At 41.4% G+C, this 20,951-nt stretch overlaps 2 protein-coding genes across 2 annotated transcripts; both read right to left on the bottom strand.

Moving 5' to 3' along the window:
- Window positions 1-13,722: 13,722 nt before the first annotated feature.
- Window positions 13,723-14,685, bottom strand: LOC136997838 (uncharacterized). Its single transcript, XM_067349234.1, has one exon. It carries the CDS (start codon window positions 14,683-14,685, stop codon window positions 13,723-13,725), a length of 963 nt encoding a protein of 320 aa, XP_067205335.1.
- Window positions 14,686-15,330: 645 nt separating this feature from the next.
- Window positions 15,331-18,273, bottom strand: LOC136997837 (uncharacterized). The gene has a single exon (XM_067349233.1). The coding sequence runs from the start codon at window positions 18,271-18,273 to the stop codon at window positions 15,331-15,333; it is 2,943 nt and encodes a 980-aa protein (XP_067205334.1).
- Between the last annotated feature and the right edge of the window lie 2,678 nt (window positions 18,274-20,951).

Below are 20,951 nucleotides of genomic sequence, written 5' to 3'. Positions count from 1 at the left end.
CGTTCCTTTTCTCTGTATGTCCTTTTCTCTTTTATGTCTTCTCGCGTACGGATAACAAGGAAGGCGTATGTGAAGCTTAATTGCAGTGAGACCGCGCAAGTGTAGCGGTGTTATCATTATTTTTTTTTTTCCTTTCGGGAGACTTATTGAAATTTCGTGGAGATTTGGAATACGCCGTCGAGAATCGGCTCTCGGCGTGATTTCTTTTCTCTTTCCGTGTCCCTTTTCGTTTGTCGGCGATTATCGTCTCGTGAGTCAGTTGAGAGTAATAAATTAAGCTTACTTTCGATTTTTGGTGTTCGTTCGTATCTTCGATTTCCTCTCGTCTTGTTAGTGGCGTTAATTATTTTTTCTTTCTTTTCTTTCTTTTCTTTTTCGTTCTTTTCTTCTATCATATATCGTTGATTTCTTTTTTTTTGTTGTTTTTGCGTGTGCATTTTCCGGTATTGCGTTCTTTTGTGGCGAATTCTCGTTCGGTAACTAAGTACTTTTGGTTAGTACGAATCAATTTAGCGTCGTTTTTTTTCTTTCTCGTCTTTCTTTCTCGTTCGTACCGTTCCTTACTGAGATTATAATTTTTTTTGGAAGTTGTTTTGCGTCTTGACTGCGTTTTTTTTTACGAATATTCGAGTGGGTCTAGGGAATAGGACCGGATAATTTTTCTTTCTCCACATGAGGAAGGATAGTAATCCTCATCAGTGGATTTACGAACTGACTATCGAACAAGCGCGACAACACTTATCGGATAGAGGATTAAGTATCCAGGGAATTTTGCCGGTTTTACAAGCGCGACTTACGCGGTACGAGAACGCTCAGCAGGAAAAGTCTCCCCCGTCTCCGGCACTTAGCCCGGCTGAGGACGCCGCGATGTCACTTGACAAGGGCGCGATGTCGGGTGAATCCACCCCCCGAAGGGAAGACCCCACTTACCCGGGACACTCCCGTTTCACATTCGGGGGGGAAAAGGAGGATGCCGCGGTGGGAGGAGCTTATCCTACGCGTCCCCCGAAAATTCCGGAGGTTCCCCCGCAAATATACGAACCGCGTCCGTCACGCGCGTCCACTGCGGAGGCGTATAATTTGATGCGTAAGTGGAACCTACAGTTTTCGGGAAAACGGGGTAGCGACGCGGAAGCATTCCTGTTAAGGATAAAAAAAATAACCTTTTCAAAAAAAAAAGGTAAAAAAAAAGGCGCCAAGTACACGCTCTTGTCACAACCAAAACAAAACAGTATTGTTTTACATTTAAAAAAAATTGCCGTATATATTAAACCTATCAAAAAACCAGTCGTATATATTACCCTTTCAAAAAAAGCTGTCGTACATATTAAAACCTTTCAACAAGTAATGCTGTTGTGTATATTAAAACTATAAAAAAATATAATATCAGGAAATGACGCCAAGTGGGATTAAAGAACTATGAAAAAAGTTGTACACTATTTCTATAAAACTCTTCTATAAAACTTTTGTACATAAAGCTGTCGTATATATTAAAAAAAAAATCTAAAAAAATGCTGTCGTACATATATTATTATATTGCATACTATATTTCACCATATTTTACATATACTATACTATATATATTATATATATTATTACATATACTATACGATATATATTATTTATAATATTACATATACTATATATATTATAACAAATTAAACTCATAATTAAAAAAAGTAAAAAAAATATTAAAAAAATAAAAATATTTTAGTAAAAAAAAATTTTAAATATTAAAAAAATTTAATTAAAATAAAAAAATATTTATTAAAAAACGCAAAAAAACTTGGCGTTGCTACACCTCAAAATATTATAAAGCAAAAAAATTCGTAATAATATAACAATTGACGATTAATTGACATAATGTAATAAGTTGACATCATGTAAGTTAACATGTAGTTTACTGTAGCAACGCCAAGTTTTTTTGTGTTTTTTAATAAATATTTTTTTATTTTAATTAAATTTTTTTAATATTTAAAATTTTTTTTTACTAAAATATTTTTATTTTTTTAATATTTTTTTTACTTTTTTTAATTATGAGTTTAATTTGTTATAATATATATAGTATATGTAATATTATAAATAATATATATCGTATAGTATATGTAATAATATATATAATATATATAGTATAGTATATGTAAAATATGGTGAAATATAGTATGCAATATAATAATATATGTACGACAGCATTTTTTTAGATTTTTTTTTTAATATATACGACAGCTTTATGTACAAAAGTTTTATAGAAGAGTTTTATAGAAATAGTGTACAACTTTTTTCATAGTTCTTTAATCCCACTTGGCGTCATTTCCTGATATTATATTTTTTTATAGTTTTAATATACACAACAGCATTACTTGTTGAAAGGTTTTAATATGTACGACAGCTTTTTTTGAAAGGGTAATATATACGACTGGTTTTTTGATAGGTTTAATATATACGGCAATTTTTTTTAAATGTAAAACAATACTGTTTTGTTTTGGTTGTGACAAGAGCGTGTACTTGGCGCCTTTTTTTTTACCTTTTTTTTTTGAAAAGGTTATTTTTTGAGATATTATTTCTTTTTTTTAGTAATTTGTTTTGATTGTGACCAGAGCGTGTACTTGGCACCTTTATTTTACCTTTTTTTTTAAAAAAGGTAATTGATAGATATTTTTTTTTAATGATATATATACGACAGTGTTTTTTAAAGCTAAAATAATGAAATATCAGTTAGATTTTGCTAAAGACGGCCCATTATCACCCCAGTCGTACTTTCAGTATACAGCATACGACGGTCCTCTTTAATTAATTAAGTTACAAAAATACAAAATTCTGTAAGTATCATATTGTTTCTAGGCCATTGTGTTTTTCTAATTGAAGCATCATCAGCTTCAATCCAATCATTTTCTTCTCTATGCAGGGTGTCCCATTTAACTTGAGACAACTAAATATTTCGAAAAATAAGCATTGTACGAAAAAATGTCCCAAATAAATTTTTAATATTATCAAGGGGGACGTCTGGCTGTATAAAAATTAACCCGCCCCCACCGCCCCTTGGGGGTGGGGCGGGTGGCAACTTTAAAATTTCAAATAAGAACCTCCATTTTTTTATTACAGATTCGGATTCCTCGGAAAAAAATACGTAAGTTTTGTCCGAGACATTTTTTCGAATCGTGATAGATGGCGCTGTAATCAGTGAAAATTAGTTTTTGCCATTTTCTCTCACCATCGGGGTGCTTTATTTCGGTGAGTCCCCTCGCCTCTCACTATTCAATTACAATAAATGCTCGAAATGATGACTTTCCATTTTGATGCATTTATTAACTCGAGCTTGGAATGCTTGTACACATGTAGAAAGTGTATCTGGCGTTATTTGTGCGCAAGCATATCTAATACGTTCCACCATGTTTTCTCGAGTATTTGGTATTTTTGTATACTCTTTTTCTTTAAGGTAAAATTATTTCAACTTTCAAAATTATTTCAACTTTCTTCTCTAAAGATAAATAATCCATTATTTATTTAATAATGGCTGAAATAAAGAACGCGTCCGTAAAAAAACAAGTAGCTAGCGTACCAAAACTATGAGGCATCTACAAATGTAGTAAATTTCTGAAATACTGAAAATACTGAAAAGGAGAAACAAAATAAATGAAAGAAATTAAGTCAGAACAATTCTTCAATAACTGGATTCTTTAAATTTCAAGTCAAGTAAATTTCAGTAATACGTACGCTAGCTACTTGTTTTTTTACGGACGCGTTCTTTATGTCAGTAAATAAATAATGGATTATTTATCTTTAGAGAAGAAAGTTGAAATAATTTTATGTTACCTTAAAGAGAAAGTGTATACAAAAGTACCAAATACTCGAGAAAACATGGTGGAACGTATTAGATATGCTTGCGCACAAATAACGCCAGATACACTTTCTACATGTGTACAAGCATTCCAAGCTCGAGTTAATAAATGCATCGAAATGGAAAGTCATCATTTCGAGCATTTATTGTAATTGAATAGTGAGAGGCGAGGGGACTCACCGAAATAAAGCACCCCGATGGTGAGAGAAAATGGCAAAAACTAATTTTCACTGATTACAGCGCCATCTATCACGATTCGAAAAAATGTCTCGGACAAAACTTACGTATTTTTTTCCAAGAAATTCGAATCTGCAATAAAAAATAGGGGTTCCTATTTAAAATTTCAAAGTTGCCACTTGCCCCACCCCCAAGGAGCGGTGGCGGCAGGTTAATTTTTACACAGGCAGACGTTCCCCTTAATAATATTAAAAGTTTATTTGGGACATTTTTTCGTACAATGCTTATTTTTCGAAATATTTAGTTGTCTCAAGTTAAATGGGACACCCTGTATATATTACAACGTTTATAATTATCTATTTCATTTAGTCTCTATTAGGCCCTGACCTATTATCATCTCTTTCAGTTTAATAAATAATTTAATTATAGTTGGTATAAATAGAATTACAAACTCGTATTACATAGTTAAATTCAATTTGCAATTTATAAGTGGCTTTCAAAAACGATATTCAAATACATTGAGTACATGAGTTAGATAATTAATTAAATATGTTAGTACGTATTATTCATTTGATTAGTTATTTAAAAACAATATACTACATATAATTATTTTTAACATGTTCACAATTTATACTGACAATGAAAAATAGAAACTAGCAGATATTACATTATATTACCACGATTTGGCCGTTCTGCACGTGCGCGACGTCTGTAGCCTGCGTACGGGATATATGTATAGGTACAACGCTTGCGCACAACGCACAGAGTCTGCTCTAAAGTGAGAAACAAATATCATCCGCACCGTAATATTTTTCAAAATTCTCAAGCACAATCAGCAATGTAGGAGTATTACACATATTTTATTTCACACACGTATACCGCTGTGTGGCCAGATTTGAGACACAAACAGCAGCAGCAGCAGCAGGAATGAAAGGATTACCGCATATATGCGCAAGTCACATTGTACATGTGAGCTCCGCGCTTCGCATGTACATGGCTTGCGCATGCGTTGCCGGCGATACATGCCGATATGTGTACATCTGAGATACTAGCCATCTATCGGCAAGAATTTATAAAGTACATCCCAGACGACTGAAATAATTTTCATAGTTTTCATGACATTTCGACTTTAGACTTTAATATCTTTATTTATACAGCATATAGAGCAAAAACAAGCATACTTTTATTATATATTTTGGGTAAGCGCTATCGATTGAGCCTATTTTTAAATCGATCGGCTCAGGCATTACTGAGATCCGATAATCTCGGCTCGTCTCAACTTTCGGTCTCGCGTAAAGAGACACGGTCGGTCTTGCGCTACGCGTGAACTTGGCGCGAGACACTACCGTGTCTCTTGAAAGAAGCTCGTGCGATCGTGCCGATATCGGATTCGGATTTATTTAAGTGTTTACCGCTGTTCTTATCGGACATGGCGCTTTATTGGGTGAGGCTAGAGAGCGCAAATTGGCGAAATTGGGATGATTTTGAGGCTGGATGGAGAGCGCGATTCGGGGATCCCGATTTTCAGTACGCGCTGCGTGACGAAATTTTCAGGCGTACCCAGGGGGAGCACGAGACAGCTGCCGATTACCTAACGTGCTTACGCGCGTTATTAAATAGAATGACGCCCCCCTGGCCCTTAGCGGAACAGCTTAATTTCGCGCACCGCAATATGTTACCGCGTCTGCAAATCGCGATCCGCCGGCAAGAATTCGGAGATTTTTCCACCTTGGAATATCTAGCGAGCCGCGTAGAAAGAAGCTACCTTGCGGAACAAAATTACCGACCCCCGTTACCGCCGGAACAATCTATTTTCCCGGACTTAGCGTACCGCGCTCCGAAAGGAAAACCGAAAAACCCTGTTACCGTTGCTACCGCTGCCTCCACTAAAAAGGAGAAGAAAAAGAAGGCCAAAACCGCGAATAAGGCGAAGGCTGATACCGATAAGGATACCTCTACCGATACCGCTTCCGATTCGTCAACTAACGTTACCGTTTCCGCTACCGCTGCGGCCAGCAATGTTAAATGCTGGAACTGCACTAAACTCGGACATTGCGCACGCGAATGTACCGAGCAGCGCCGTATGTATTGTTACCGGTGTGGCAAACCGAACGTTACCGTCAGAACCTGCCCTACGTGTGCGGGAAACGCGGACCGGAGCCAGTAGGTAGGGTCCCTACGACTCCGGATCCACAGGGAGAGACCCGAGCTAGATTGACAGATACCGAAACGCTAATACATTCATACGTTACGTTCGAGCGAGACGAATTGCCGCCCCTGCGATATTTTACGATCCGTATCGACAATTATACACTTTCGGCCCTCGTGGACTCCGGAGCCAATCGAACCTTACTCGGTCGAGAGGGAATAAAAATTATTCGTACGTTAGGACTCGTGACTTCTAAGGGGAGAGGAATACAAATTCGCACAGCGAATGGACAGATCGCAAACATTCACGAAGAAATCAAGTTACCGTTAGTATTAGAAGGTCAGTGTCGTGAGGTTACCGTTGCATTATTGCCGACGTTGGCAGTACCCTGCATTTTGGGGGTGGATTTCTTAACGAAATTTGGTATAGGGTTAGATTTCGCAACAGGTGAATGGTATTTTGCGCAAAATCCAACCGTTCGTTACCGTCTCGCTACCAACCGAATTTCTCGTGAAGGCTCATATTATGGATTGACGGAATTAACGTCAAAACAGGAGCATACGTTAGATACCTTTTTGAAAACCCTCCCGGAACCGTCTGTGAATCCCGGTATTACAAGCCTCACAGAACATAAGATCGATGTAGGCAGTAATCCGCCCGTGAAGCAGCGTTGTTATTTAGTGTCGCCTAAGGTCCAAGAAGCCATCCGTTCGGAAGTAGACAAAATGTTAGACGCTGGGATAATAGAACCTTCGTTTAGCGAATGGTCGAATCCGGTGGTTATGGTCAAAAAACCGAATGGCAAGTACCGATTCTGCTTAGATTTTCGAAAGGTGAATAGTTTATCGAAGAAAGATGCATATCCGTTACCGAACATGGCGGGAATTCTGGACAAATTGCGATCAGCCCGTTACATTTCGACTATAGATTTGAGTCAGGCATATTTTCAGGTACCGTTGGCTAAGGAAAGCCGAGAAATTACCGCGTTTAGTGTTCCGGGTAAAGGACTCTATCAATTTACGCGGATGCCGTACGGTTTAACGGGGGCTCCCGCAACCTTTCAACGGTTGTTAGATCGGTTGATAGGCCCCGAAATGGAACCTTTTGCGTTTGCATATCTCGATGACATTGTGATAGTAACGCCTACGTTTGAGGAACATATGATCTGGCTGAATAAAGTATTGGATAGAATTACCGCTGCCGGTCTTACCGTGAATCCCGACAAATGTGAATTTTGCCGTGCTCAGGTGCGATATTTGGGATTTCTCGTGCAAAAAGAAGGGCTAATGGTCGACCCTGAAAAGACGCGACCGATCCTCGAATATCCCGCGCCGCTAAATATCAAGCAAGTGCGCCGATTTTTAGGCATGTCGTCCTGGTATCGACGATTTATTCCACAATTTGCCACTCTTAGCGAGCCATTGACACGCCTTTTGAAAAAAGGCAAGCGCTGGGAATGGGGGAGTGATCAGGTCCGCGCCTTCGATCAGCTTCGAGACCATTTAGTTACCGCACCAACACTTGCGTGCCCAGACTTCGAAGAACCTTTCGTATTGCAGACTGACGCTAGTTCTGTAGGATTAGGTGCCGTTTTGACCCAGAATATCGATGGCGAAGAAAGGGTAATAGCTTTCGCAAGTCGAGCTCTGGCAGGCCCCGAAACAAGATACACAGTTACCGAACAAGAATGCTTAGCAGTCGTTTGGGCGATAAAGAAATTCAGACCATATCTTGAAGGCTATAAATTCACAGTTGTTACCGATCACAGCAGTCTACGCTGGTTGCATAATTTGAAAAATCCAACAGGTAGATTAGCTCGATGGGCTCTCGAATTATTAGAGTACGATTACGAGGTAATTCACAGGAAAGGTGCCTTACATCATGTGCCTGACGCACTCTCTCGCATGTTCGAAACTCAGGTTACCGTGGAAAACTCAGATACCGTTACCGATACCGCTACCGATACCGTTAATTTGGTTACCGAAAATGATACCGCTGGCGCGCTTGCCGCTGCCGATACCGCTCCGGGGATAGATACAAAGGATGAGTGGTACCGCAAAAGATATAAAGAGGTGATATCAAGTCCGAGTAAATACACGCAATGGAAGGTCGTGGACGGGCAATTGTACTTTTTGAGGCCGAAACGCGTGATTTTCGAGATAGTCGAAGACCTCGACCGGTGGAAATTAGTCCTACCGAAAGAATTGCGCCGAGAAGCCTTAAAAGACTCGCACGACGCGCCGCAGGCAGGTCACCTGGGCGTAGAAAAAACTTATCAGCGTATCGCCGTTTCTTATTTCTGGCCGAATTTGTTTCGGGATGTTACCGATTACGTGCGAGCGTGTGATATTTGCCAGCGCACCAAGGTCGAACAAACGGGTCCCGCAGGTCTCATGGGTCGCCGAATTGCGGACGGCCCATGGAAAACCGTAGCTGCCGATATCATAGGACCATTGCCGCGTAGTAAATCGGGATTTCAGTACATTCTCGTTATTCAGGATTTGTTCACAAAATGGATGGAGTGCAAGGCACTCAGATCGGCTACCGGAATCAAAATTAAAGAGGCCCTCGAAGATTTAGTAATCTCTCGGTGGGGCGCTCCGAAATTTTTATTGACGGATAACGGTACCAAATTTATCAATAAAACGATGAAGGCGTTTGCCGAAGGGCGTAATATTACGCACACCACGGTACCGCCCTACCATCCTCAGGCTAATCCCGTAGAGCGAGTAAACCGCATTCTTAAGACGATGGTCATTTCGTTCATAGAGAAGGACCACCGCGAGTGGGACGAACATTTGTCCGAATTTCGTTTCGCATACAACACCGCGTTTCATTCGTCCTTAGGGACATCTCCTGCGTTCCTCAATTTAGGAAGGGAGTTGGAGCCGGTGCAATCGCTAAGGCGTCGCGATAATGAGGTTACCGAAATTGAGAGTAAAGATACCGCGGACTGGGGGAAGCGCATGACGAAGTTACAGTCATTGCGCGAATGGATTGTGGAAAACCTAGACCAGGCGTTTCAAAAGCAGTCCTCCCGTTATAATTTACGCAGGCGTGATAGACGTTTTGAGGTCGGCGATTTGGTGCTGAAGCGACAGCACGTATTATCGTCTGCGGCGCAGAATATAGCCGCGAAGTTGGCACACAAGTTCCAGGGCCCTTTGAAAATCTCGCGGGTGATCTCGCCCGTCGTGTACGAGCTAGTCCAGCTGGACGGATCTCCCGCGGGAAAAATTCACGTACAAGACCTGAAACCATATTGCCTTCCCGATCCCGAACAATAGATGCAGCGCAACGTAATGGATGGCGAGGAATTACGCCGGATCTCGCGCGCCTTCTGGCACCGCCACCGTCGTGTATGGCGGTTTATACACAGCCACGAGCCCGGTTTCTGGGACGACTTGTGGGACACGATGGAGGTGGCCCGCCGCTGGCGGTGGACGGAGGAGGGAGCCGTAGTGGCCGAGCCTCCTACCACCCGGGACGCAGAAGCCCAAACTCCGGCGCGAGAGACGAGAGACGCGGCGGTGGAAACGACTCGGGGACCGACCTGCGAGGTCGGCACCCAAGCGGATGCCCAGGAGGGCGCCCGACAACCGGCACCAGTCCAGGAGGACTGGCTGCCGCCGCCGCCGCCGACTAAGACGGTGAGGGAGGACCTAGCCCGGCGGTACGGGGCCCCTCCAGCGGAGAACCTGCGGCATCCGGGAGGCTGCTGGAACTGTCTCTCCGAGCTGCACGCCTACCCGGAGTGCGACCTGCCCCGGATGCAGAGCTTTTGCTTTGGCTGCGGGGAGAGGGACGTGACCGTCCGCACGTGCCCGCGCTGCGGACCCACGTATCGGCGGACGGAGCCCTACACAGGGCCCCGGGGACCGCGAGAGCGAAGACGACGAGGCGACCGGGGGCGAAGGACCCGGCAAACCTCCACCAGCTCCGAGGGATGGCCGTGGCGAAGCCAGTCGGAATCCTCCTCGCAGTGAAGACCCAGGGGTCACATACCCCAACATTTTTTTTTTCTTCTTCTTTCTTTTTTTTCTTTCTTCCTGTTCTTTCTTTTTTTTCTTCTCTTTTCTTTGTCCTTCTTACTTTTTCGTTTTTTTTGCTGTTTTTTTTTCTTTTCACTTTTCTTTTTTTGTATTTCTCATAGGCTAAGTTAGTATAGTTTTTTTTTATAATTATAGTTTTTTGTTATAGTTTTTTTTAGTTATAGTTTTTTTTATATAGTTATAGTTTTTTTCCCTTATTCTGTTGATTGTACTTTTTTTTCTCTTCGTTGTTGTTACCGACCAGTCGCTGCATTGACAGCGCACAAATAAAGCCCGTCAAACCGACTCATGTCTACTTCCTCACCCTCCCCTGGTAGTAAGGCGTGAACCTCCCGTTAACTGAGAAACACCCCGTGACTCTCGCGTGGACGGGAAATTCGTAGAGACTTCCGGGGGGGTCGCACGCGAAATCCGAAAGGGACAGGGGGGGAGGAAAAACGAAGCGACTGGGGAGGCTGTCGAGTTTTTGCGGTTTTGGAGTGAGAACACACAGGTAAGGCTACCGGAGGGGCGGTCACCGGCGTTCGTCGGGACCGAAAACCCCGCGGTCCTCCTCTGGGAAGGGGGAGTTGTGACGTGACGCTTTTCGAGCGCCGTCACAAGGGCGATAGCCCGGCCGAGGGAGCAAGGAGCCCTGGTGTTGCTCCTCGCGTGGAGAGAGCAACCCGCGAGACTCCACCATTTTTGCGCGTCGTTTGTATTGTAATTCCTGTTTTTGTACCGTAATACCGTTTTTGAGTTGTAAGGCGAGACCCCGTGCGGGCGGCGTTGCGTGTTTTGTGCCTCAGGGCGAAGACAGCATCGCCAGGGAAGCCGGACACCGGGGGATCATCCGCAGGGGCCACGCGTTAGTGACCCCACGAAAAAGGTCAGGTACCGCGATTCCGTCGCCTCCGCCATCCAAGCCCTATCTAACTCCGCTTTGGTTTCAGCCACAAAGTCAAAAGCAACACAAAGACACGCAGCAGCGGACCTCGCCCGGCTGCAGACGGCTTCGAGGACCCCGAAGATGCTGCACCCGGAAGGACCGGAGTATGGCCCGGCCAGCCTAACCAGTCTCTTCCGGGAACATCGACTTACCGACACGTTATCAGCCGAAAGACTTGAGGAAACCACAGTGAGCGGAAGGGGGCGCCCTGGATGAACTGTGGGCGGTTCTCAGGGGCCCTCCTTTTCGGAAAATCGGCAGGATGCGCAGGAAGGCGACGCGAATCTGGAAGGACCTAGAGGCAGAGCCGAGAAGAGTCACTGTTCGGTGTGCCGCGAGTGCGTGAGGACGAACACGAGGACTCAACCCCACGACGCCGAAGACGCCGAAGACGTCAACTCGATGTAAGCCGCCTCTCGGGTAGCCGTAGAGTTCCGTCCGGTTATGGCTGGTAGCGTGAGTCTGTTTTGTATTTAGTGTCTCTCACACAACTAACCGAGAATTTTGATACCGTGAGCGCGTATTGACGCTCAATTACCGCGTGTCCAGCCGGCTCCGGATATCGCGTAAAAGTCTCTCCGTCTTGCGTGAGTTAAGCGCCGACAGTCTCTTTCTCGTTGCCGTTTCGTTTGCCGTTCGTTTCGTTACCGTACCGTCTTCCCGTTACCGTTTCTTTTTGTAGAATACTGACTAATTGCTACCGTTTTTCCGTTACCGTTTCTTTTTGTAGGATACTGATTAATTGCTACAGTCTTCCTTACGATATCGTTTTGTTACCGTTTTTTTGTCGCGTTATCACCGTACCGAAAGTACCGTGGGCGGATGCCCGCGGACGGATTTTGCTCGGGAGCGTTCTCCGCGAGACCGCTGTTACCGCCTCGTTAGCGTCTCGGCGAGAAACGTGAAAGCCCGCGAAAATAGCCGCTCCGCGACATCTCATTTCTGGCCGTTAGGCTACCGTCGTTCAAAGTATATTTATTTGGCCTTCACCGGCCGTATCGGATGGTCGTAATACAAGTCATTTGTTTTGTCGAAAATCGTCGGATCAGCTGCGAATTATCGTGATCGCGTTTCCGAGATTTCATATGGTTACCGAAATTTGTTCTCGTTATCGATTGATTGAGCGAATTACCTTACTACCGTATTAGACTATTTCCGCCGTATCGGCTCAGGCCGAACGATCTACGCATCTTTACCCTTGTAACCGAATCATGGAAATACATCATTGTTAAATATTAATGATTGAGTTGTCCTTGTGTTCACCTCTCACTCCAGATATCTACGTTAAGTAAAAGACCTGCGCCCCTCTGCCATACTGAGCGGGGAGCGGCCGAGCAAATTTTGAGAACTATTAAAGTTACCGATACCGCGGTGCGATTATTCGCACCTGGCGCCCATTTCCGGTTACCGTTATCGCGTGAGTTACCTTGCTCCCGAATTGTGTGGAGTACCGCGAGTTACCGAATCGTGCAGTTATTGCCGATTTCGCGAGCTACCTTGCTCCCGACGAGCGTGGAGTACCGCGAGTTACCGAATTAAGCATCTGTTTCTGATACCGTAAGTTACCGAGTCGAGCAGTTATTGCCGATGCCTCGAGTACCGATTTCCATTGGGCGTGCTCCCTCGGATCTGGCGTGATTCCGAGGCTAGTTCACGTCGCAAAATATATATATATATATAACTAAACCAAAAGAAAATAAACTAAAGTAATCTTAGCTGCAAATAAAACTTAATTAAATGGTTAAATATTGTAATCGACCTTTTACTTTATAAAAGGTCTTTACAAACAAAAAGAAAAGAAAATAAATTTATTCTGTAAATAAACAAATCTACTCTTAAAGAATATAGAGAAACTCTTAAATCGATGCAAAGAAGTTGATGTAATCGTGTAACGATTACATCTATACTTTGTATATCAATGAATGTCTGTCGGATCCGTTCTGCAAACTGATTTTTGCAGAACGAGAATAAACCCAGATCCTCAGACGAACAATTTTGAGAAAAGTGAGAAATCAGCTTTGTAAAAGCACTTTTTTTCTCACTAGAGTTTTTTCTGCGTAGCAGCCCGAGAGATGCTCACAAGAGCCTTGCTGCGTAGCAGCCCAAGAGATGCTCACAAGAGCCTTGCTGCGTAGCAGCACGAGTGCAGGAAGAGATCTTTGCTGTGTAACAGCACGAGTGATCCTCACCAGAGATCCGCTGCGTAGCAGCCAGAGAGCAGAAAAAGAAGATGGCGTCCGCTTATATCTTAAAGAAGCCCCCTTATTACGAAATATGAGTCGTGCTCGTCTGAATCGAACTATATTTCTTAATAGAGGACTCGTCAGTCCGTCAATCCCTGAAACAGAGTGCAGAGACACACTTTCTGCTTCGTATAAAAACCACTGAGTTTACTCTTATCGAAAACCACACTGATCGTCGCGAAAGAAGAAGGCATACTACAGAAACGCCCTCTACCGAGGCGAATACTAGGTAGGGGAATGCAGGGGCGCATTGTGGTAATCTTTGAGTCATGTATTTCAAAGCGTTAACTTTAAACATTCCGCCCGCCTTCGTTAACAAAATGTTAACGAATAAGCTATGTGCCTGTAACGGGTACAGGAAGAGGACAGAGCTTGACAATTGGTCGTTTCAAAGTGGAAGTTTGAGTGCAAACAGTAACTACTCGTACCTTTCCATCTTTACCTGGGTGAGAAGCAATGATCCTACCTAGAGGCCATTTAGATGGAGGATATCGCTCGTCAATGACTAAAACAAGAGTATCTTTTTGCAAAGGACTGGTTTCTTGATTCCATTTATATACAGAAAGATAACGCTGTAAGCATTCTTTAGACCAATGCGACCAAAAACTGTCAAGCATTTGCTTAGTAAGTTGCCAACGAGAAAGATGTGAAATTTTAACATTTTCAAGTGAAGGTTCCGGAATTGTTGTTAATGTACCTCCAATAAGAAAGTGTGCCGGAGTTAAAGCTTGAAGATCGTTTGAATCTTCGGTGAGAGGGCATAGAGGTCGAGAATTAAGAACTGCTTCAACTTGAGTTAGAAAGGTAGTCATTTCTTCGTAAGTAAGTAACTGATTTCCGATGACTCTTCTAAGATGGTACTTGACGGATTTAACTCCAGCTTCCCATTTTCCACCGAAATGCGGTGCTGAGGGAGGATTGAATTTCCACTGCGTACCGTCGTTGGCAAGAAGCGAAGCTAATTGGCTTAATTCCTTTGAGAAAGCAGAAAATAAATTCTGTAATTCGAAATCAGCGCCTTTGAGATTAGTTCCGCAGTCACTTATCAAGGTTACACATATCCCTCTTCTGGAAGTGAACCTTTTATAGGCAGCAATAAATGCGTCACTACTGCAATCCGTGACGAGTTCGAGATGCACAGCAGATGTAGAAAGACACACAAAGAGAGCGATCCATGCTTTGTATGTTCGTGAGTTTCTTCCTTTCCAGTTCTTGAGGTGAAGAGGACCGGCATAATCAACTCCAGAATGTAAGAATGGACGAGCTGGAGTAAGTCGTTCAGGAGGGAGTTGCCCCATAATTTGTTGAGCTCGCCTTTGTCTATAGCGTGCGCAGCGTACGCATTTCAAAATAAACGATCGAACTGGTGCTCGTCCTCCAATAATCCAGTAGGTCTGTCGAATAAATGATAAAGTTATTTAAGTACCTCTATGCATTGTCCGTTGATGAGCATCAGCTATGATTAATGATGTCAGTGGTGAATTCCTAGGCAAAATCAACGGGTGTTTTGCATCTTCTGATAAAAGAGATGATTGAAGGCGGCCTCCTATGCGTAGAAGTTTATTGGAATCTAAAACTGGAGTAAGGCGTACAAGGTGATTTGAACGCGGCAAGGCATTTCCCTTAGAGAGGATTTTTAGTTCTTGAGAAAATGATGATTTTTGACTACTTTTTATCCAATAAAGTCTAGCTTCTTCTAGTTCTTGAGTAGAAAGAGGAGTTGTCAAGGTTGTAGTTTGAGATTTTCTGAATCGAGATACAACTCGTTTGCACCAGGCAGTAATGCGCATCAATTTGGTAAGACTAGAGTATTTATAGATGATGTTCCAGGTTTCTTCAGATTGAACATTAGTAACGAAGGCTTGCTTTGGGCGTTCTTCTAAATTTTCTTTTTGAGAGAATGACTGCGGTTGTTGAGGCCATAATGCAGAATCTTGAACGATTTAATGTGGTCCAGACCACCACAGCGTGTGTTTATCTAATTGAGCAGGCGTCAAACCGCGAGTAGCACAATCAGCAGGGTTGTCTACGCCAGGAATAAATTTCCAAATTGCTCGGAGTAATGTTTCCTGGATATGACACACTCGGTTTTGTACAAACTCTTTCCACCGAGAAGGGTGATTATTTATCCAAGTGTAAACAACGGCTGAGTCAGTCCACAAGAAAACAGGGGCGTTTAGCTCTAAAGTGAGTGAGATACGAGTAACTAGATTTGTTAATAGAACTGCTCCTGACAGTTCAAGACGCGGAATTGACATCCTTTTTAATGGCGCAACCTTTGTCTTTGAACATAAGTTTGTAGATATCTTTCCTTCGCGATCCGTTGATCGTACGTAAACGGTTGCGCAAATTGCTCTCTGTGATGCATCACAAAATCCATGAATTTCAAAACTGTGTTCTGAATTCAAGCTGATCCATCGGGGGAAACTCAACTTTGGTATCTCTTGCAGAAGTTTGATGAAATCAATCCATTTTTTAGATGTTGGAAGAGGCAGTGGATCATCCCATCCGACCTTGATAGTCCAAAGTTCTTGCATAAATATCTTTGCAGTAATCGTGATAGGGGACAGAAGCCCGAGTGGATCGAACACTTTAGCTATGGTTGATAAAATTGTTTGTTTAGTAATTGCAGTTGGAACAGATAAAGTAACAGAGAAATGAAAAGTGTCTGTTGATGGATTCCAGCATAATCCTAACACGTGAATCATTGTTGATTTTTCGAATTGAATAGAATTTAAATTAGCTTTTTTCTCAGGAGAAATAGACTTAAGGATGGTTGGGTGGTTACTTGTCCATTTTTGCAAGGGAAAACCACCCGCCATGCACAAAGAATTTAACTCCTCGACAATTAGCTCAGCTTGTGGAATTGAATCAGCTCCTCCGAATATGTCATCGACATATCTTCCTTTAGATAGCGAAGAAAGTGCCAATGGAAATTTAGAGCCTTCGTCTTCGAGCAATTGTGAGATTGTGCGTAAAGCTAAAAAGGGAGCACAGGCCAATCCATATGTTACCGTTGTTAACTGGTAAGTTAAAAGATCTTTCGCTTGATTTATCCAAAAAATTTGTTGAAACTTCCAATCTTCTTCATGAACTTTAATTTGTCTATACATCTTTTCTATGTCAGTAGAAAAGACATACTGGAATTGTCTGAACCAAGTTAAAACGTCAAATACATCATTTTGAAGTTTATTTCCAGTATGAAGAAGATCATTCAAGGAAATTCCAGTTGTAGTGCGACTAGATCCATTAAAGACCACTCTAAGTTTGGTGGTCACACTGGCCTCTCTTACTACTCCATGGTGAGGAAGATAGTAGGCTATCTTAGGTTCAGGTTGAGAATCAGGTATTAATCGCATATGATCCAATTTCTCATATTCACTTAAAAACTCTGAATAAGCTTGTGCATACTGTGGATCTTTCTCTAATTTCTTTGATAAATTAGTGATAATCTGAAGTGCTTTTGCACGAGAATCTCCTAATTTAGAAACAGGTTGTTTGAATGGCAGTTTAACTATGTATTTTCCTTGTGGATCCCGTGAATGAGTTGATTGATAATGGTTTTCGCATGCTTGATCTTCGATGGATAATGATGACGTAGGAGATGAAGAGACTTCCTCGAGCTTCCAGAAATGTTGCAAAAGTTCGTGAAGTTCTCTGTCAATAGAAATGTGATATCCTTGCACACAATTTTTCGAAGCATTATTGTTAACGGGACCTGAAATAATCCAGCCGAAAATAGTACGTTGTGCAATTGGTGAATGTATGTCTCCTTTAACAATTCCGTCTTCAATTATTTGTGAGTAAACGTCGGCTCCTAGAATTATGTCAATAGATCCTGGATATCTGTAATCACAATCAGCGAGTGTAAGTCCTTCTAAATGTTGCCACATGTGCCTTTGAATTTTTACGGTTGGAATAGACGAAGTAAGTTTTGGTAAGATGTGCGCTGATATGGAGATTTCATTATTAATATCATGACGAGATCTTAACGTAAAGCGAGTTGTTCCGTTTGTCTTGTTGGCTTTCTTTCTTCCCACTCCAATTAATGAAATTGATGAAGAACTTCTCGGGAGATAAAGAAGTTGTACTAAACGTTCTGATATTAAAGATATCTCCGAACCTTGATCAATCAAAGCTCTAGCCTTTATGTTTTCTCCATTATTTGCAATAACCACAATTTGAGCAGTAGCTAATAAAGCGCAGGAATTAATTGAATTGTTTTTAATTGAGTGAAGCACATGAGTTTCGTTTGAGCTTACTTCTTTTGCAGGAGAATCTTTGGACTTTGTATAACTGGAAGCTGCATAATTAGCATTATTTTTTTGATGGATGCTTGTATGATGCTTATGCCCGCACTTTTGGCAACGCTTTGTTACCCGGCAAGCTGAGACTCGATGATTTCCGAGACAATTGTAACAAAGCTTGTTTTTAGTAATAATAGCTAAACGTTGTTCTACTGTTTTTGAACTATATTGGGGACAGTTTGCAATATAATGATTTGATGAGCATAAATGACATGAACTCATTTTGTTAGAATGATTTACTTTAGCTTTTCCGCTAAAATGAGATTTCGCAGTTGGATGTGAAGAAGTGGAAGCTTTTCCTGTTCTGGATTTTTCAAAAGCTTGAAGAGAGAGGAGTCTCGTTACTAGGAAATCAGTGAATTGGCTCCAAGTCGGAGGTTCCTTGGATGAGCCTAAATTATGTTCCCATGCCTTTACGGAATCCGGATCAAGCCTTTGTACGGCAATGAAAACAAAAACATCGTCCCATGTTTGGACAGGCCTTTTCAAGGTTTCAAGCGTGCGATAAATTTGGGTTATGTTGGTGTAAAGCTGTTCCATTTCAGAAGCAGATTCTTTCGTCATGCGTTTGAGACCCATTAGAGAATATAATGCAGAATTTACTAAGAGCCTTTTATTTTCATAAAAGGATATCAATGCTTCCCATGACTTCTGAAAATTGTCAGCAGTGAGGGTGGTATTTTTCAATTAATGAGATGCAGATCCTATTAAACTTGTTTTTAGATATTGTAATTTTTCGACTAAAGATAATGTTGGATTGGCTAAAATCAGAGAGCTAAACAAGTCCTTGAAAGATAACCATTCTGAAGGAGAACCATTAAATTTAGGAATGTCAATGCGAGGAAGTCGAGCATGATGAAAGAAAACAGGGAAAGAAGAACTGTGAGATGACGATTGAACTGACGGTATTTCATTATTACTTTCCGAGTCTTGATCGAGAAATGAATTCATTTTCTCTACAGCTTCGACGTACAACTCGTGCGTTACAAAATATAATTTTTCAGAGAAATATGAATGTTGATGCAACTGTGATTTTTTGTCCTGAGTTATCTTTGTCATTGCTAAACATATAGCTTCATGAAATAGAGAAAATTTCTCCCAAGTTTCCTTAAGAGCAGATAGGCGAGCATGTGCTCGCTGAGGCGTGACATTTGAATGACCAATCTTTGTAAGATTGTCCACTGAGTTTGCAATCAAGTCTTTGAGAGTGAGCTGTTGCTCTAAGCGATTTTCTATGTGACTGATCCTCATCTTTCAAACTGCCTATTGTATCCGGCTCGAAGGACCAAAATGTTAGATAAGAATAGAGAGAGAATTGAAACAAAATAATTTAGAATCTTAAACTATAAGCAATAGGCAGTTTATGAAGGACAGGAAACAGTTGAAAATTTCACTGTAAATATTTATTCAAATGGTTATATAAAATAGTGATAAATAAACTATAAATATATATATATATATATATATATATATATATATATATATATATATATATATATAACTAAACCAAAAGAAAATAAACTAAAGTAATCTTAGCTGCAAATAAAACTTAATTAAATGGTTAAATATTGTAATCGACCTTTTACTTTATAAAAGGTCTTTACAAACAAAAAGAAAAGAAAATAAATTTATTCTGTAAATAAACAAATCTACTCTTAAAGAATATAGAGAAACTCTTAAATCGATGCAAAGAAGTTGATGTAATCGTGTAACGATTACATCTATACTTTGTATATCAATGAATGTCTGTCGGATCCGTTCTGCAAACTGATTTTTGCAGAACGAGAATAAACCCAGATCCTCAGACGAACAATTTTGAGAAAAGTGAGAAATCAGCTTTGTAAAAGCACTTTTTTTCTCACTAGAGTTTTTTCTGCGTAGCAGCCCGAGAGATGCTCACAAGAGCCTTGCTGCGTAGCAGCCCAAGAGATGCTCACAAGAGCCTTGTTGCGTAGCAGCCAGAGAGATGCTCACACGAGCCTTGCTGCGTAGCAACCAGAGAGATGCTCACACGAGCCTTGCTGCGTAGCAGCCAGAGAGATACTCACGAGAGTCTTGCCGTGTAGCAGCACGAGTGCAGGAAGAGATCTTTGTTGTGTAACAGCACGAGTGATCCTCACCAGAGATCCGCTGCGTAGCAGCCAGAGAGCAGAAAAAGAAAATGGCGTCCGCTTGTATCTTAAAGAAGCCCCCTTATTACGAAATATGAGTCGTGCTCGTCTGAATCGAACTATATTTCTTAATAGAGGACTCGTCAGTCCGTCAATCCCTGAAACAGAGTGCAGAGACACACTTTCTGCTTCGTATAAAAACCACTGAGTTTACTCTTATCGAAAACCACACTGATCGTCGCGAAAGAAGAAGGCATACTACAGAAACGCCCTCTACCGAGGCGAATACTAGGTAGGGGAATGCAGGGGCGCATTGTGGTAATCTTTGAGTCATGTATTTCAAAGCGTTAACTTTAAACACATTCTGTGGCACGAATTTACTGAGGGGGAGCCTGATTTTTTATTAATATCTGTTCTGTGTTCTTTTATTCTAGTTCGTAATTGTCTTTTTGTCTGTCCTACGTACGTAGCGTCACAGTCTCGGCAAGAAATCTTATACACAATATCACATTGGTTCATCCTATCTAGAGAGTCTTTTCCAGTTTTTATAAATTTGTTCAATTTATTGTCACACGAAAAGGCCAACATACTGTCGTTATTTTTTGAGATTTGAATAAATTGTTCCGATAAATTTTTTACATATGGCACCGTAAATGGCACCGTAAATGGCACCGTTTTTTAAAAAAATGTATCCGTTATAATATCATACCTCCGCATCTTAAATGGTCACTTACAAAACATTTACATCTATACCATGTGAACTCACTCAAAAGGTTGACAAATATAAACAGAGATGTGACTAATAGAATTATACGCTTGGAATTAAACGACGGTTATCTCTTTTTACAACACTTAAGAATCGATATTTACAATAACTTTAAACGTATTTCTGATTTGTTACCGATGAATTTGACTTGTGAATTTTTCACTAGTCAGGAAAGACGTGTGACAAGGTTGTTGCACCAAAAAATTGGGGATCAGGATCGAAAGATCGATTGGCTTATTGCGCTGCAGAACAATGAAAAGAAATCTAGGATAAAATCGATTAATTATTCCTTTCACAAGAGTAAAACAGATGATCGTATCGGTGATGTTTGGTCTTTGGAAAAAACAGATAACAATAACAACGAAAATATTACCATTAAC

This window comes from Linepithema humile, chromosome 2 (assembly GCF_040581485.1).
Source record: "Linepithema humile isolate Giens D197 chromosome 2, Lhum_UNIL_v1.0, whole genome shotgun sequence".
Lineage (NCBI taxonomy): Eukaryota > Metazoa > Arthropoda > Insecta > Hymenoptera > Formicidae > Linepithema > Linepithema humile.
This window is presented reverse-complemented; position numbering and strand designations above follow the sequence as displayed.

Excerpts from the sequence above, each read along its gene's own strand:
- LOC136997838 (XM_067349234.1), bottom strand. The coding sequence starts at position 14,685 with ATGGGGCAACTCCCTCCTGAACGACTTACTCCAGCTCGTCCATTCTTA.
- LOC136997837 (XM_067349233.1), bottom strand. The coding sequence starts at position 18,273 with ATGGGTCTCAAACGCATGACGAAAGAATCTGCTTCTGAAATGGAACAG.